Genomic DNA, 19,926 nt, shown 5'->3' on the forward strand with positions numbered 1-19,926 from the left:
TCTCCACTAACATCAAGGCGGTGACCCGATCCTGTAGGTTCATGCTCTACAACATTCGCAGAGTACGACCCTGCCTCACACAGGAAGCGGCGCAGGTCCTAATCCAGGCACTTGTCATCTCCCGTCTGGATTACTGCAACTCGCTGTTGGCTGGGCTCCCTGCCTGTGCCATTAAACCCCTACAACTCATCCAGAACGCCGCAGCCCGTCTGGTGTTCAACCTTCCCAAGTTCTCTCACGTCACCCTGCTCCTCCGCTCTCTCCACTGGCTTCCAGTTGAAGCTCGCATCCGCTACAAGACCATGGTGATTGCCTACGGAGCTGTGAAGGGAACGGCACCTCCATACCTTCAGGCTCTGATCAGGCCCTACACCCAAACAAGGGCACTGCGTTCATCCACCACTGGCCTGCTGGCCCCCCTACCTCTGAGGAAGCACAGTTCCCGCTCAGCCCAGTCAAAACTGTTCGCTGCTCTGGCACCCCAATGGTGGAACAAGCTCCCTCACGACGCCAGGACAGCGGAGTCAATCACCACCTTCCGGAGACACCTGAAACCCCACCTCTTTAAGGAATACATAGGATAAAGTAATCCTTCTAACCCCCCCCCCCCCCTTAAAAGATTTAGATGCACTATTGTAAAGTGGTTGTTCCACTGGATATCATAAGGTGAATGCACCATTTTGTAAGTCGCTCTGGATAAGAGCGTCTGCTAAATGACTTAAATGTAAATGTAAATAAGGGACCACATGGCAAAATTAAAACGTCTTGACGAATTCTGTTGACAAATTCTGTTGCAGCAGTTTTGTCACCAAGTATCATACATTTTTGTGCATTCCTGAAAATAAAGGATTTACTACACAGCCCTTAGTTGTTGTTTTTTTCATTGTCTTGAAGGAATCATTTCTGTGATCTGTTTATTTGTAATCTACTGTATGTTATGTTGCTGCAATATAATGTTTCATTGTCAAATAAGATCTTTTTTCACAAAAACATAAGTGAAAGTGAAACCAGAAAGAACACACCACACCCTGCAGTGAATACGCTGTCTATCTCTACAGCAGCCTACAGATTTGTTCATTCATTGATGGCCAGCAGCAATGGCAGAAGCATACTCGTTCTCTCTGCTTGTTGAGCTAGGAAACCCTGATGTCCCCAAAGTACAAATCAAGTTGATCAAATATTTCCAGAGTAAAAAGTCCAATGGTGGTGATTGTCTAGTTGAAGTCTCAAATGGACAAAGAGCAGTTGTGTGGTTCCGGACAGAGGAGGGTAAGTTTTATAAAAGTTCACTTGTTTTTCCACAAATTATACAGGTTAATGTGCATATTGAAATCAAAGGCATAAGGCTGTTTATAAGATACACTATTATGAAATAACAACCCTTATTTATTTTCATTGTCCTAATGGAAGGGTTATATGTAAGCTAAATATGTGAAGACACTCTGTCACGTCCTGACCAGTAAAGGGGTCATTTGTCATTGTAGTATGGTCAGGGCGTGGCAGGGGGTGTTGTTTTGGGGTTGGTTTATTTAGAGGGGATTTGTTCTAGTTTTCATTTTCTATGTTCGTTTTCTATGTGTGGCCGAGTATGGTTTCCAATCAGAGGCAGGTTTCTTTCGTTGTCTCTGATTGGAAGCCATACTTAGGCAGCCTGTTTTTTCCTTTGGGTTTGTGGGTGGTTGTTTTCTGTATAGCCGTGTGCCTTATGGAAGTGTTTCGTCGTTTGTTTATTTTGTTTGAGTGTTCTCTCTAAATAAAGAAAGAAGATGAGCACTATACCCGCTGCGCCTTGGTCTGTCCGTTACGACGCATATGACACACTCAGACATTTCACATCTAAAAACACAAGATTTTAAACATTTTACTTTTGTTTTTTCACATGAAGATTGAAGCGTCAACTTCAAATCAAAGTTTATTTGTCAAGTACGCCGAATACAACAGGTGTAGACCTTACAGTGAAATGCTTACTTACAGGCTCTAACCAATAGTGCAAAAAAGGTATTAGGTAAACAATAGGTAAGTAAAGAAATTAAACAACAGTAAAAAGACAGTGAAAAATAACAGTAGCATGGCTATATACAGTAGCGAGGCTATAAAAGTAGCGAGGCTACATACTGACACCAGTTAGTCAGGCTGATTGAGGTAGTATGTACATGTAGATATGATTAAAGTGACTATGCATATATGATGAACAGAGAGTAGCAGTAGCGTAGAAGTGTGGGTGACGGGTCACAATGCAGATAGCCCGGTTAGCCAATGTGCGGGAGCACTGGTTGGTCGGGCCAATTGAGGTAGTATGTGCATGAATGTATAGTTAAAGTGACTATGCATATATGATAAACACATATACCATGTTAAATCAGAAAGACATTTGAATTATGCAATTAACACATTGAGACACATCATTTTCTGAAATGTGTATTTTCTGTACATATTTTAAATAGAAAAATATACACTGCTCAAAAAAATAAAGGGAACACTTAAACAACACAATGTAACTCCAAGTCAATCACACTTCTGTGAAATCAAACTGTCCACTTAGGAAGCAACACTGATTGACAATACATTTCACATGCTGTTGTGCAAATGGAATAGACAACAGCTGGAAATTATAGGCAATAAGCAAGACACCCCCAATAAAGGAGTGGTTCTGCAGGTGGTGACCACAGACCCCTTCTCAGTTCCTATGCGTCCTGGCTGATGTTTTGGTCACTTTTGAATGCTGGCGGTGCTTTCACTCTAGTGGTAGCATGAGACGGAGTCTACAACCCACACAAGTGGCTCAGGTAGTGCAGCTCATCCAGGATGGCACATCAATGCGAGCTGTGGCAAGAAGGTTTGCTGTGTCTGTCAGCGTAGTGTCCAGAGCATGGAGGCGCTACCAGGAGACAGGCCAGTACATCAGGAGACGTGGAGGAGGCCGTAGGAGGGCAACAACCCAGCAGCAGGACCGCTACCTCCGCCTTTGTGCAAGGAGGAGCAGGAGGAGCACTGCCAGAGCCCTGCAAAATGACCTCCAGCAGGCCACAAATGTGCATGTGTCTGCTCAAACGGTCAGAAACAGACTCCATGAGGGTGGTATGAGGGCCCGACGTCCACAGGTGGGGGTTGTGCTTACAGCCCAACACCGTGCAGAACGTTTGGCATTTGCCAGAGAACACCAAGATTGGCAAATTCGCCACTGGCGCCCTGTGCTCTTCACAGATGAAAGCAGGTTCACACTGAGCACGTGACAGACGTGACAGAGTCTGGAGACGCCGTGGAGAACGTTCTGCTGCCTGCAACATCCTCCAGCATGACCGGTTTGGCGGTGAGTCAGTCATGGTGTGGGGTGGCATTTCTTTGGGGGGCCGCACAGCCCTCCATGTGCTCGCCAGAGGTAGCCTGACTGCCATTAGGTACCGAGATGAGATCCTCAGACCCCTTGTGAGACCATATGCTGGTGCGGTTGGCCCTGGGTTCCTCCTAATGCAAGACAATGCTAGACCTCATGTGGCTGGAGTGTGTCAGCAGTTCCTGCAAGAGGAAGACATTGATGCTATGGACTGGCCCACCCGTTCCCCAGACCTGAATCCAATTGAGCACATCTGGGACATCATGTCTCGCTCCATCCACCAACGCCACATTGCACCACAGACTGTCCAGGAGTTGGCGGATGCTTTAGTCCAGGTCTGGGAGGAGATCCCTCAGGAGACCATCTGCCACCTCATCAGGAGCATGCCCAGGCATTGTAGGGAGGTCATACAGGCACGTGGAGGCCACACACACTACTGAGCCTCATTTTGACTTGTTTTAAGGACATTACATCAAAGTTGGATCAGCCTGTAGTGTGGTTTTCCACTTTAATTTTGAGTGTGACTCCAAATCCAGACCTCCATGGGTTGATAAATTGGATTTCCATTGATTATTTTTGTGTGATTTTGTTGTCAGCACATTCAACTATGTAAAGAAAAAAGTATTTAATAAGATTATTTCTTTCATTCAGATCTAGGATGTGTTGTTTAAGTGTTCCCTTTATTTTTTTGAGCAGTATATTTAGTTTTGAATAGGCTTTCTGTAAATTATTGTAGGCTATGCCTATGATAATTGGGTCGGTCCACCAATTGAGTACCTTTTGGGTAGTGTAACTTGGTCCAAAAAAATAATGTTATTTCACACTTTCACATTGTCATAAAGAGCACGTTCAACTAAAAGAAAAAACATGTTTTCCCACCTGAAGAATAAACGACTCGCTATTATGTGTCAAATAAAATAACAGGGTTGACCGTAACAGTGTTGACCGTAACAGGGTTGACGATTTAATCTTAAATCAGCCATGAATTCCCTTGTGACAGAAGGAATGGATGCTTGTTATGTGCACAGGGAGGGGCAATTGAAATCAAGCTTCACCCCCAAAAATTACATTGTTAAAACATTTCTAGCCTGTCTATCAATGGGTAACAGTGTTATGCTCGACCTGCCAATTTTTTCCACCACAAAACAACCAGCTCACCTGCTTTTACGCTTTGATTTGACTATTAGATGTTCAATGTTTCTTTAGATTGAATCACTAATCTATTTAAAGAAGCTGCCAGTTGAGGACTTGTGGGGTGTCTGTTTCTCAAACGAGACACTATAATGTACTTGTCCTCTTGCTCAGTTGTGCACCGGGGCCTTCCACTCCTCTTTCTATTCTGGTTAGAGACAGTTTGTGCTGTTCTGTGAAGGGAGTAGTACACAGTGTTGTGCGAGATCTTCAGTTTCTTGGCAATTTCTCGCATGGAATAATCTTAATTTCTCAGAACAAGAATAGACTGACGAGTTTCGATAGAAAGTTCTTTGTTTCTGGCTATTTTGAGCCTGTAATCGAACCCACAAATGCTGATGCTACAGATACTCAACTAGTCTAAAGAAGGCTAGTTTTATTGCTTCTTTACTCAGTACAACAGTTTATAGCTGTGCAAACATAATTGCAAAAGGGTTTTCTAATGATCAATTAGCCTTTAAAATGATAAACTTGGATTAGCTAACACAATGTGCCATTGGAACACAGGAGTGATGGTTACTGATAATGGGCCTCTGTACGCCTACGTAGATATTCCATGAAAAAACAAATCAGCCGTTTACAGCTACAATAGTCATTTACAACATTAACCATGTCTACACTGTATTTCTGATCAATTTTATGTTATTTTAATGGACAAAAAATGTATTTTTTATTTTCTTTCAACATAATACATTTCTAAGTGACCCCAAACCTTTGAACGGTAGCATATATATGATGGGATGTATAGACATTATGGACAGCATATGGATAGAATATGTGGTATATCTGAAGAATATGTAGGATAGAATAGTATTTGTACAGCTATTGGATAGGCCTTAACTGGAATACAGTATATTCATATGAAGTGGGTAAAACAGTATGTAAACATTATTAAAGTGACCAGTGTTCCATGTCTATGTACATAGGGCAACAGCCTCTAAGGTGTAGGGTTGAGTAACTGGGTGATAGCCAGCTATTGACAGTGTCTAAAGTTCAGGGGAGGGTGCTGGGCAGAGGTCGGCTTGTGGTTACTATTTAACAGTCTGATGGCCTTGAGATAGAAGCTGTTTTTCAGTCTCTCGGTGCCAGCTTTGATGCACTTGTACTGACCTCGCCTTCTGGATGGTAGCGGGGTGAACAGGGCGGGGATTTGGTGGCTGAGGTCCTTGATGATCTTTTTGGTCTTCCTGTAACACCGGGTGCTGTAGATGTCATGGAGGGCAGGAAGTGCACCGCCGGTGATGCGTTGGGCAGACAGCACCACCCTCTGGAGAGCCTTTTGATTGCGGACATTGCAGTTGCACTACCAGGCATCTGTAAATGTTTGTTTAAGTCTTAGGGGCCAGTATTATTCCAACCTCATAGTGTGGAAATGTATATAAAACACAGGTAATTCATGTTTTTCACTGCACTGGGCCTTTAAACAAGCACTATTTCTCCGTTCATCACTCAAATTCAGCAGAGTAACCTGTTCTCTGGGCAGATGAATGACTAGGCTAGGGCAGAGACTGTATGTAATGTAGAGAATCCCTCACAAGCTTCAGACTGTTTGCCAACAGGAAGAGGCTGCCAGAGAATTCTGAACAGCAGCCACAGTTTATTCTAGTGAAACTAGTCAGAAGAAAAGTGAAAGTTGAAAGATTTCACCACACCCTGCAGTAAACATCTATGTCTACTTTTTTTTAAACTTTTTGCCCTCAATTTTCATACTAGGCTAACTTTGATGTAAAGATGACTCAAATCATATGATCCACACCAGATGAGGTTATGTGCATAATGAAATCAAATGCATAAGGCTGTTTATAAGATACAATATTATGAAATAACAACCCTTATTTCATTTAATTTGTCCCAACGGAAAGGTCAAATGTAAGCTAATTATGTGAAGACACTTTCAGACATTCCACATTGTGTTTAGTTGCAAAAAATAATGTAGTTTTATCTATTTTTCTATGAATTTTCAGTTTTTCTTGAAATTTCTTTGTAGGCTATATCCTTGAAAATGATGCTGATTCATGATCTGCCCATTTGTCTCGTCCAGATGTTAATTAATTATACAGTGGAGATCATATTGCAATATTGTAACAATTTTGCAAAAGTCAGAGATAATGTCTAGATCACAGGAGGTTGGTGGACCCTTAATTGGGGATGACGGGCTTGTGGTAATGGCTGGAGCGGAATTGGTGGAATGGTATCAAATACATCAAACACACGGTTTGATGCCATTCCATTTGAGCTGTCCTTCCCCTCAGCAGCCTCCACTGGTCCAGATGCTTTTTACAGTGGAGATCAAGTTTATAAGTTGCATGGATGGGCAAATGTATTAGTATTAGTAGTAGTAGTACAGTAGAAGTAGTAGCAGTAGTGTGTTGCTAGGTAATGATGGCACTTCTTATGAATGTACTGGCCACGTGTGTGTTGCCTAGTATATTATGGGCAGGATAGGCTTTAACAATGGTAATTCCAAACCACCCACTGTATAAAATAGTTTCACATAGGAAGATTGAAGATTCAACAAAGCACATTTGAATTCTGCAATTTCCATGGAAGAATATTAAATCATGTCTGGTTTCGAATATGTATTCTGTAAATTATTGTCGGCTACAATTTTTGCTGTTGAATAAAACATGACATTGTCCTATAAAGACCACTACACAAAGTATTATTATAACTTTTTTGTGTGTATCAAGAATGGTCCACCACCCAAAGGACATCCAGCCAACTTGACACAACTGTGGGAAGCATTGGAGTCAACATGGGCCAGCAACCCTGTGGAAAGAATTCCACACCTTGTAGAGTCCATGTCCCAACGAATTGAGGCTTTGTACACTCAGTGTATATCTGCTTTTTATTTCTTTATGCCCCCAACGTTCTTACTAAAGTAACCTTTGCCTACTTAAAGTTGTGTAGCCCTTTCCTGCAGTCAACTACCAAAAGCACCCTCTTTGGCCTCAAGAGTTTGGGCTTTTATTTATATATGTATACACTGCTCAAAAAAATAAAGGGAACACTTAAACAACACATCCTAGATCTGAATGAAATAAATCATCTTAATAAATACTTTTTTCTTTACATAGTTGAATATGCTGACAACAAAATCACACAAAAATAATCAATCGAAATCCAATTTATCAACCCATGGAGGTCTGGATTTGGAGTCACACTCAAAATTAAAGTGGAAAACCACACTACAGGCTGATCCAACTTTGATGTAATGTCCTTAAAACAAGTCAAAATGAGGCTCAGTAGTGTGTGTGGCCTCCACGTGCCTGTATGACATCCCTACAACGCCTGGGCATGCTCCTGATGAGGTGGCGGATGGTCTCCTGAGGGATCTCCTCCCAGACCTGGACTAAAGCATCCGCCAACTCCTGGACAGTCTGTGGTGCAACGTGGCGTTGGTGGATGGAGCGAGACATGATGTCCCAGATGTGCTCAATTGGATTCAGGTCTGGGGAACGGGCAGGCCAGTCCATAGCATCAATTCCTTCCTCTTGCAGGAACTGCTGACACACTCCAGCCACATGAGGTCTAGCATTGTCTTGCATTAGGAGGAACCCAGGGCCAACCACACCAGCATATGGTCTCACAAGGGGTCTGAGGATCTCATCTCGGTACCTAATGGCAGTCAGGCTACCTCTGGCGAGCACATGGAGGGCTGTGCGCCCCCCCCAAAGAAATGCCACCCCACACCATGACTGACCCACCCCCAAACCGGTCATGCTGGAGGATGTTGCAGGCAGCAGAACGTTCTCCACGGCATCTCCAGACTCTGTCACGTCTGTCACGGGCTCAGTGTGAACCTGCTTTCATCTGTGAAGAGCACAGAGCACCAGTGGCGAATTTGCCAATCTTGGTGTTCTCTGGCAAATGCCAAACGTCCTGCACGGTGTTGGGCTGTAAGCACAACCCCGACCTGTGGACGTCGGGCCCTCATACCACCCTCATGGAGTCTGTTTCTGACTGTTTGAGCAGACACATGCACATTTGTGGCCTGCTGGAGGTCATTTTGCAGGGCTCTGGCAGTGCTCCTCCTGCTCCTCCTTGCACAAAGGTGGAGGTAGCGGTTCTGCTGCTGGGTTGTTGCCCTCCTACGGCCTCCTCCACGTCTCCTGATGTACTGGCCTGTCTCCTGGTAGCGCCTCCATGCTCTGGACACTACGCTGACAGACACAGCAAACCTTCTTGCCACAGCTCGCATTGATGTGCCATCCTGGATGAGGTGCACTACCTGAGCCACTTGTGTGGGTTGTAGACTCCGTTTCATGCTACCACTAGAGTGAAAGCACCGCCAGCATTCAAAAGTGACCAAAACATCAGCCAGGAAGCATAGGAACTGAGAAGTGGTCTGTGGTCTCTACCTGCAGAACCTCTCCTTTATTGGGGGTGGCTTGCTTATTGCCTATAATTTCCACCTGTTGTCTATTCCATTTGCACAACAGCATGTGAAATGTATTGTCAATCAGTGTTGCTTCCTAAGTGGACAGTTTGATTTCACAGAAGTGTGATTGACTTGGAGTTACATTGTGTTGTTTAAGTGTTCCCTTTATTTTTTTGAGCAGTATATATATATATATATATATAAAAGCCCAAACTCTTGAGGCCAAAGAGGGTGCTTTTGGTAGTTGACTGCAGGAAAGGGCTACACAACTTTATTTATGCAAAGGTTACTTTATATATATACATACATACATACATACATACATACATACATACATACATACATACATACATACATACATACATACATACATACATACATACATACATACATACATACATACATACATACATACATACATACAGTACCAGTCAAAACTTTGGACACACCTACTCCTTCCAGGGTTGTTCTTCATTTTTACTACTTTCTACATGAATGAACACATATTGAATCATTAAGTAAGCAAAAAAGGGTATATTCTAGATTCTTCAAAGTAGCCACCCTTTGCCTTGAAGACAGCTTTGCACACTATTGGCATTCTTTCCCAGCTTCATGAGGTAGTCACCTGGAATGCATTACAATTAAAACTTCTTAGGGCTCAAATCCCGTTAACGGACAGCCAGTGAAAGTGCAAAAAATGCAAACAACAGAAATCTCATAATTAAAATTCCTCAAACATACAAGTACTATACACCATTTTAAAGATAAACTTCTTGTTAATCCAGCCACAGTGTCTGATTTCAAAAAGGCTTTACGGCGAAAGCATACCATATGATTATGTTAGGTCAGCGCCTAGTCACAAAAAAAACATACAGCCATTTTCCAGCCAAAGAGAGGAGTCACAAAAAGCAGAAATAGAGATAAAATGAATCACTAACCTTTGATGATCTTCATCAGATGGCACTCATAGGACTTCATGTTACACAATAAATGTATGTTTTGTTCAATAAAGTTCATATTTATATTCATAAATCTCAGTTTACATTGGCACGTTATGTTCAGTAATGTTTTGCCTCCAAAACATCCAGTGATTTTTACAGGGAGCCACATCAATTTACAGAAATACTCATCATAAACGTTGATATAAGATACAAGTGTTTTACATAGAATTAAAGATACACTTCTCCTTAACCTGTCTGGGCTAGGGGGCAGTATTTTCACGGCCGGATGAAAAACGTACCCAATTTAAACAGGTTACTACTCTGGCCCAGAAACTAGAATATGCATATTATTAGTAGATTTGGATAGAAAACACTCTGAAGTTTCTAAAACTGTTTGAATGATGTCTGTGAGATAGACTACCCCTGGATGCAACCGCTGTGTCAGATTTTAAAATAGTTTTACGGAGAAAGCACATTTTTCAATATTCTGAGTACATAGCTCAGCCATCACGGTGAGCTATTCAGACACCCGCCAAGTTCGGGGCAACCTAAACTCAGAATTAGTATTCGAAATATTCTCTTACCTTTGCTGATCTTCGTCAGAATGCACTCCCAGGACTGCTATTTCCACAAGAAATGTTGTTTTTGTTCGAAATAATCCATATTTATGTACAAATACCTGTTTTGTTCGTGCGTACAGATCACTTATCCAAAGGCATAACGCGCAAGCACGGAACGAGAGACGAAAAGTGAAAATGTTCTATTACCGTACTTAGAAGCATGTCAAACGCTGTTTAAAATAAATCTTTATGGTATTTTTAACGTAAAATTGCGATAATATTCCAACCGGACAATAGCATATTCATTCAAGAAGAAAAAGAAGGAATGGCTTGCTCGCGTGACCTCGCATATCCAATCCCTTTGTTGCCAGGCAGACCACTCAGTAACTGAGCTCCTATTATCTGCCCAGTGACAGGAAAATGCTCAAACCACTTTCTGAAGGCTTTAGACAGCCAATGGAAGCCTTAGGAAGTGCAACGTCCCCCACAGACACTGTAGCGTCGATAGAGAATCAAAAGAAGAACTACAATTCTCAGACTTTTCACTTCCTGGTTGGATTCTTCTCAGGTTTATGCCTGCCATATGAGTTCTGTTATACTCACAGACATCATTCACACAGTTTGAGAAACTTCAGAGTGTTTTCTATTCAAATCTACTAATAATATGCATATCTTAGCTTCTGGGCCTGAGTAGCAGGCAGTTTACTCTGGGCATGCTTTTCATCCGAATGTAAAAATACTGCCCCCTAGCCTTAACAGGTGTGCCTTGTTAAAAGTTAATTTGTGGAATTTCTTTCTTTCTTAATGTGTTTGAGCCAATCAGTTGTGTTGTGACAAGGTAGATGGGGTATACAGAATATAGCGCTATTTGGTATTAGACCAAGTCCATATTATGGCAAGAACAGCTCAAATAAGCAAAGAGAAACAACAGTCCATCATTACTTTAAGACATGAAGGTAAGTCAATCCTGAAAATGTCAAGAACTTTGAACGTTTCTTCAAGTGCAGTCGCAAAAACCATCAAGCGCTATGATGAATCTGCTCTCATGAGGTCCACCACAGGAAAGGAAAACCCAGAGTTACCTCTCCTGCAGAGGATAAGTTCATTAGTTACCAGCCTTAGATTGCAGCCCTTTTGCAGTTCAAGTAACAGATACATCTCAACATCAACTGTTCAGAGGAGACTGCGTGAATCAGGCCTTCATGGTCGAATTGCTGCAAAGAAACCACTTCTAAAGGACACCAATAAGAAGAGACTGCTTGGGCCAAGAAACACAAGCAATGGACATTAGACCGGTCTGATGAGTACAAATTTGAGATTTATTGTTTCCAACCGCCGCGTCTTTATGAGACGCAGAGTAGATGAACGGACGATCTCTGCATGTGTGGTTCCCACCGTGAAGCATGGAGGATGAGGTGTGATGGTGCTTTGCTGCTGACACTGACAATGTCCTAGGATTGTCATCTGATGAAGATCATCAAAGGTTAGTGCTGCATTTAGCTGTGGTTTGGGTTTATGTGACATTATATGCTATCTTGAAAAATGGGTGTCTGATTATTTCTGGCTGGGTACTCTGCTGACATAATCTAATGTTTTGTTTTCGTTGTAAAGCCTTTTTGAAATCGGACAGTGTGGTTAGATTAACGAGAGTCTTGTCTTTAAAATGGTGTAAAATAGTCATATGTTTGAGAAATTGAAGTAATAGCATTTCTAAGGTATTTGAATAACGCGCCACGGGATTCCACTGGCTGTTGAGTAGGTGGGACGAAATCGTCCCACCTACCCTAGAGAGGTTATACAATACATGCATGTTTTGTTCAATCAAGTTCATATTTATATCAAAAACCAGCTTTTACATTAGCATGTGACGTTCAGAACTAGCATACCCACCGAAAACCTCCGGTGAATTTACTAAATTACTCACGATAAACGTTCACAAAAAACATAACAATTAATTTAAGAATTATAAATACAGAACTCCTTTATGCAATCGCGGTGTCCGATTTTAAAATAGCTATTTTGACACCCACCAAGTTTGGCACTCACCAAACTCAGATTTACTATAAGAAAAATTGGATTACCTTTGCTGTTCTTCGTCAGAATGCACTCCCAGGACTTCTACTTCAACACCCAATGTTGTTTTGGTTCCAAATAATCCATAGTTATATCCAAATAGCTGCGTTTTGTTCTTGCGTTCAAGACACTATCTGAAGGGTGATGCGCGTATCGTGACAAAGAAATTCAAAATATTCCATTATCGTACTTCGAAGCATGTCAAACGCTGTTTAAAATCAATTTTTATGCAATTTTCCTCGTAAAATAGCGATAATATTCCAACCGGGAGACCTTGTTTTCGTTCAAACACTGAAAATAGAAAATGGAGTCTTCACATGCACGCGCGCCAATGTCATTGTTCTCAGAACGACCACTTTCCAAAACCCCTACTTTTTTTTGCCCAGGGACTGCAGAGTTATCATTCCCCATTCTGGCGCCTTCTGAGAGCCTATGGGAGCCTTAGAAAATGTCACGTTACAGCAGAGATCCTCTATTTTCGATAAAGAGGCTACAGAAGGCCAAGAAATGGTCAGACAGGGCACTTCCCATATAGAATCTTCTCAGGTTTTGGCCTGCCATATGAGTTCTGTTATACTCACAGACACCATTCAAACAGTTTTAGAAACTTTAGGGTGTTTTCTATCCAAATCAAATAACTGTTGGTGTCCTTTTTCCAAAATCTTATATACAGTACCATGATTTTAAGCGACAGATCAACATTTTCTGGGGAGGAGGGGCTGGTCCAACTCAAGGTGTCATAAAAAAAGTGCACCCCCCTAAACTAAAAATAAACGGAACACCCTCCCCCCTCATCAAAAACAAAGGAGGACCAAGGCACTCTTCATATAATGAATTAAAATACCTTTATTTGTATGGCATGTTCAATGGCAACAAAGTTTTAAAAATCCTACGCATTTCAGCTCCATGGCCTTCGTCAGGGACTACAAAGAAATAATAATACAATGTCCTCTTGTGAACAGCTTTTCCAATTAGCCCTAATTTGATTACACATACCTTTAAGCAAAAAAAGTGAAATACTGTAGCGATGTTATCAAAAAATTCAACTCCAATTAGAAGCATCAGAACGCCTAGAAAGGTAGTTCTAACCTTAAATATGACTGGGAGAAGTGTCAAGAATAGGAAAGCAATATATTCCATAGTACACTAGAACACAGCAAACATGGACAACAACAGTCTAAACATAGCTGAGGGCAATTGAGCAAAATGTCCACTAGATGACAACAAATGGACCTATCACAACCCTACAGGAAGGGTGAGAAATCCATATCTTCATTTAAACCAGGGTACTTAGTGGCCTGTAGTTTGTAAATCCCAAAACTTTCCCTTTGGTTTAACTGTTTAAGACGGTCCCCTTTTCTAATAGAGGCCGGAACATGATCAATACCCATAGCTTGTAGGGAGGCAGGGTTGCCATGGTGTAAGGACTTGTAGTGCCTTGCCATGGGGTAGTCTTCATTGCCTACCTGTATGGTGTACTTGTGTTCCCCTAAGTGGTCTTGAAGGTGTCTCTTTGTCCGTCCAATGTAGAACACCTTGCACTGTGGACATTTCAATCTGTAGATGACATGAGTGGTTTTGCAGTTAATGAAATGCTTGACGTAATACTCCATTTTAGAAGCGGTGTCAACAAAATACTTTTCTGTGCAATATTTTTGCAATGGTTGCACTGGTTACATTTAAAAGAGCCCTTGGGTTTGTGGTCAAGCCAAGTTTTTTGAGAGTCACCAGGAAGATAACTGTGGACTAATTTGTCCTTTAGGGTAGGACATCTCTTAAAGCTTATGACTGGTGGCTCAGGGAAAACTTGGCTTAGTAGCGTATCACTTTGGATGATTCCCCAATTATTTTTAATGATTCTTTTAATGTTCTCTGCTTCAGTGCTGTATTTTGTAACAAAATACTCTCTCTGATGTATCACAAGGCAGTCCCCTTCGCAACAAGTTCTCTCTGTCAAGTAATCTAGCCCTTATACCTGCATCTTTCAGGACCTGAACACTGTAGCCCCGATTCAAGAAACGATTCTCCAATTCAGCAGATTTGACACTGTAGTCTGTTACCAGATCGCAAATTCTGCCGACTCTTTAGAATTGGCCATATGGAATGTTCTCTTTTAGCCTTTTGGGGTGAAAGCTGTCTGCCCTCAGAATGGTATTCCCATCTGTAGGCTTCATAAAGATTCATGTGTGCAAACAACAAACAACATTTTTTGTCATCCAAAAAATGAATGTTATCCTTGCTGTACTCCATAGTTAGTTTGATGTTAGGGTTAATGCTGTTAAGGTATTGGTGGAAGGAAATAAGTTAATCTTCTGAGCCGGACCAAAACAGGCAAACATCATCAATACAGCGTCCCCACCATATAATCCGGTCAAAGAAATGGTTATTAGAAGGATCCAAAATGGATCTGTTTCAATTCAGTTTTTACGTCCTCTATAGGGTTGAAGGTAAGAGATTGATAGAATTCATCATTGTCTAATTGACGGTAGGCTTCTGTCACATATTTGTCTTTAGTCCACACTACTGTAGCGCCACCTTTGTCTGCTTTTTTAAACACAATCCATTCATTTTTGGACAATGATTGAACTGCATCCCTCTCTGTCTTAGAAAAGATTACATTGTGTTTGGTTGGAGTCAATTTTACCCTTAAACAGATTCTCCACATCAAAATTCACCTTCTTGGCAAATGTATTTAGTGTGGCATTCTGGATGACTGGGCTTAAAAGGTGTTTTTGAGGGCACAGAAACTGCCTGACCTGAGAAACTGGTGTTTGTAGTTGGAGAGATGTTTTGCTTGTACCAGGCCTTCATATGTAGATTCCTGTAGAAACAAAATAGATCAATCTTTGTATTGAATTCATTAGTTGAGTATGTGGGGGCAAAGGACAGTCCTTTAGACAAGACCCTTACGCAATCATCAGAAAGGTGTTCTCCAGAAGTGTTGATCACAGCATTGTTCTGGTCCTGCTCCGTGTGGTTTGATAGTCTTATATAATTAACTCAAAATAATATTTACGACCAAAAATAATAATAACTGTAGTGACCCTGTGTTTATTAACGTAGATATCGGACTTTTCCACTTCAGGATGCTTTTATGGCACAGTCAATGTCACACAGGGCTACGGGCCAGAAGGTTGAGGGTTCGCTGACCACCACAGACGAGCTCAATCTCCCTGCCTGTTTCATTACACTCAGAGCCGGCTGCAGACAATGATCAGATAGGGGGAAATCAGATTTTCAACATTTTAATGCCATATTTTTAATTGCATAAAATATATGCAACTCATTTTCTACCAATAGGTTTCTGTGCCAATGCACCACACAACCAATAAACAAAGCATGCCAACTTCGGGCACTTCAATGTCATGGTTTGCATTTTCAACACCACAATCAATCTCGACAAACAGAAAATACATTTCTCCCTGCCTTGTAGGCTTAGCCAGTATCAAAGGCTTGGCAATGTCCGAATGTCATTACGTTTTTGGTGTTTTGTAACAGATGTCACTTTCCATTCATCAATTGGATGCTGCAGTTTGGATTGATTGATTTTATTTGTTTGTTAAAAAAATACATAAATGCACAAAGATTTTTAAAGTGACCGGTATTGCACAATAAAGTCGGGGACTTATTTCTATTGTGGTCACTATTTTTTACAGAAATACATAACCTCTTAGGGATCCCTTAAATGCGACTACCACTCAAATCCCATTAGCAGGATTGATTTGACAACATCCAGTGAAATTGCAGCGTGCGAAATTCAAACTACAGTAATATCAATATTCAACCTTCACGAAAATAGAAGTGTAATACATCATAATAAAGCTTAACTTCTTGTTAATCCAGCCGCTGTGTCAGATTTCAAAAAGGCTTTACGGTGAAAGCAAACCATGCGATTATCTGAGGACAGTGCCCCGCATACAAACACATGAAAATCATATTTCAATCAGGCAGGTGCGACAGAAAAGTCAGAAATAGCCATATAATAAATGCCTTACCTTTGAAGATCTTCTTCTTTTTGCAATTCCAAATGTCTCAGTGACACAATGAATGGTCATTTTGTTTGATAAATTCCTTCTTTATATACACAAAATGTCCATTTATTTGACGCGTTTGATTCAGAAATACACCGGTTCCAACATGACTACAAAGTATCTAATACGTTACCTGTTAACTTGGTCCAAACATTTCAAACAACGTTCCTAATCCAACCTTAGGTACCCTGAAACGTAAATATTCTGTCAAATTTAAGACGGAATGAACTGTTTCTAATACCGGATAAAAACAACGTGAAGCGCGTTCCAGTTCACACGCACCAAAACAGTAGAGTCCACAGGAGTGACACTTACAAAGAACAGCAATATTTCTTAATTTCTCAAAAGAAAAACATCAATCAATTTCTAAAGACTGTTGTCATCTAGTGGAAGCCATAAGAACTGCAACCAGGTTCCTATTAAATAGGGCTTCCTATAGAAACCTAATGGAAAACACATTGACCTCAACAACAAAAAATTCCCTGGATGGATTGTGCTCGGGGTTTCGCCTGCCAGTTCTGTTATACTCACAGACATTATTCTAACAGTTGTAGAAACTTCTGAGTGTTTTCTATCCAAATCTACTAATTATATGGATATCCTTCTGGGCCTGAGTAGCAGGCAGTTTACTTTGGGCACGCTTTTCATCTGGACGTGAAAATACTGCCCCCTATCCAAGAGAGGTTTTAAGTACAATTCTTACAAGGTTGTTTGGATGGTAGCTTATTCTTTAGATGTTTGGGGCTGCTGGTGAACAATGATGTACAGTCATAATCAAAGTGACTCTGGACTAAAACACTCGCCAGAGTCTTTAGGGTGTCTATAGCTAGGTTTCCATCCAATTGACGACAGATTTTAATGCGAATATTCAAAAATCTTCATAAAACATTTCAGAGATTCCTTTGGGAAAATTTGGCACCGGACAACATGACAGGCTAGATTTTAATTTACCGGACATTTGAGAAATTTAACGGACATCCATAGTTTTTTATTTTTTATTTCACCTTTATTTAACCAGGTAGGCCAGTTGAGAACAAGTTCTCATTTACAACTGCAACCTGACCAAGATAAAGCAAAGCAGTGCGACAAAAACAACAGAGTTACACATAAACAAATGTACAGTCAATAACAAAAGAAAAGAAAAATAGAAAGAATCTATGTTCAGTGTGTGCAAATGTAGAAGAGTAGGGAGGTAGGCAATAAATAGGCCATAGATTCAAAAATAATTACAACTTAGCATTAATACTAGTGTGATATATGTGCAGATGATGATGATGTGCAAGTAGAGATACTGGGGTGCAAAAGAGCAAGAGGGTAAGTAATAATATGGGGATGAGGTAGTCGGGTGTGCTATTTACAGATTGGCTGTGTACTGGTACAGTGATCGGTAAGCTGCTCTGACAGCTTATGCTTGAAGTTAAAGAGGGAGATATAAGACTCCAGCTTCAGAGATTTTTGCAATTCGTTCCAGTCATTGGCAGCAGAAAATCGGCCAAAGGAAGTGTTGGCTTTGGGGATGACCTGTGCAATATACCTGCTGGAGCGGGTGCTACAGGTGGGTGTTGCTATGGTGACCAGTGAGCTGAGATAAGGCGGGGCTTTATCAGATACATTCAGATCCGACCTGGCGCAGCCAACGCCATCAATAAACAAGGCATGTTGGCCAAATGAGCCACATTTACGTGTCCTTAAAAACAGCTATAACAAAAACACTATTCCTTGTGTTTCGATGTGTAGCATATGCAAACATGTATACCCACATTTTTTATTGGTTTTTAGGCTACTTTCCTAAAATAATAATTGTCCATCTCACGGTTCAGCTGTCAGAGATTTTAACACTAAACGTATCAGAGGCATTGCATGCATAGGCCTATAGGTTTAGTTGTCCACTGTATGATATTTTTTTTAAATAATTGAATAATAATTGAATATTAATTGAATATAAAATGAAGAGAAGCTTAGGCCTAACCCCAGAGAGATAGAGAGAGAGATATGCCGGTGGCATGCTAGACACCAACATGCATTTCTTTATGTCAGATGGCTACTGCGTCTGCTATACAGATATAGCAATACAGAAGGAGGCTAATTTGTTAATTTTCTATCAGAATAAGTTGTATAAAGGTAAGCATTATATTGTTAGATTATAGGAGTAACTCTGGTAGGCCTGAAACAGTCTTCCTCAACTCAAGTTCAACTGTCAGAGTCAGTTGGAGCGCCAGGCCGTACTGACTTCATATCATAGGCCTGTAGTATGTAAACCTTAATAATAGCCACACCACACCAAACCATCACAAACGTTTCTAAACTTTATTAGGGAAATATCAAAAGTACAGTGCATTGGGAAAGTATTCAGACCCCTTCTCCTTTTCCACATTTTGTTACGTTACAGCCTTATTCTAAAATTGATTTAATAAATGTTGTTCCTCATCAATCTCCACACAATACCCCACAATGACAAAGCATAAACAGGTTTTTAGAAATATTTGCAAATGTATTAAAAATAAAAACAGAAATACCTTATTTAACCTGTTGGGGGTAGGGGGCAGTATTGACACGGCCGGATAAAAAATGTACCCGATTTAATCTGGTTACTACTCCTGCCCAGTAACTAGAATATGCATATAATTATTGGCTTTGGATAGAAAACACCCTAAAGTTTCTAAAACTGTTTGAATGGTGTCTGTGAGTATAACAGAACTCATATGGCAGGCAAAAACCTGAGAAGATTCCTTACAGGAAGTGCCCTCTCTGACAAGATCTTGTTCTTCTTGTCTCTGTTTATTGAAGACTGAGGATCTTTGCTGTAACGTGACACTTCCTACGGCTCCCATAGGCTCTCAGAGCCCAGGAAAAAGCTGAATGATATCGAGGCGGCCCCAGGCTGAAACACATTTGCGCGTTTGGCAAGTGGCCGATCAGAGGACAATGGGCTTAGGCGCGTGCACGAGTCGACTCCATGCTTTATTTTCTTTCGTCTTTTTACCTAAACGCAGATTCCAGGTCGGAATATTATCGCTTTTTTACGAGAAAAATGGCATAAAAATTGATTTTTAAATAGCGGTTGACATGCTTCGAAGTACGGTAATGGAATATTTAGAAATGTTTTGTCACGAAATGCGCCGTGCTCGTCACCCTTCTTTACCCTTTCGGATAGTGTCTTGAACGCACAAACAAAACGCCGCTGTTTGGATATAACTATGGATTATTTGGGACCAAACCAACATTTGTTATTGAAGTAGAAGTCCTGGGAGTGCATTCTGACGAAGAACACCAAAGGTAATCAAACTTTTCTAATAGTAAATCGGAGTTTGGTGAAGGCTAAACTTGCTGGGTGTCTAAATAGCTAGCCCTGTGATGCCGGGCTATCTACTTAGAATATTGCAAAATGTGCTTTCACCGAAAAGCTATTTTAAAA

The 19,926-nt window shown here is 41.0% G+C and overlaps 1 protein-coding gene across 2 annotated transcripts in view; it reads left to right on the forward strand.

Moving 5' to 3' along the window:
• The first annotated feature begins 1,055 nt into the window (after positions 1–1,055).
• LOC106592241 (protein mono-ADP-ribosyltransferase PARP14) overlaps positions 1,056–19,926 on the forward strand; it is a 43,910-nt gene continuing 25,039 nt past the window's right edge. The window contains exon 1 of one of the 2 annotated variants that reach the window (XM_045689481.2): positions 1,056–1,269. In XM_045689481.2, the coding sequence (XP_045545437.1) occupies positions 1,231–1,269 (39 nt within the window). In that variant the 5' untranslated portion in view covers positions 1,056–1,230. The remainder of the gene's footprint in view (positions 1,270–19,926) is intronic. The other variant, XM_045689480.2, reaches the window with a different exon arrangement.

Source organism: Salmo salar, chromosome 11, assembly GCF_965601325.2.
Source record: "Salmo salar chromosome 11, fSalSal1, whole genome shotgun sequence".
Taxonomy (NCBI): Eukaryota; Metazoa; Chordata; class Actinopteri; order Salmoniformes; family Salmonidae; genus Salmo; species Salmo salar.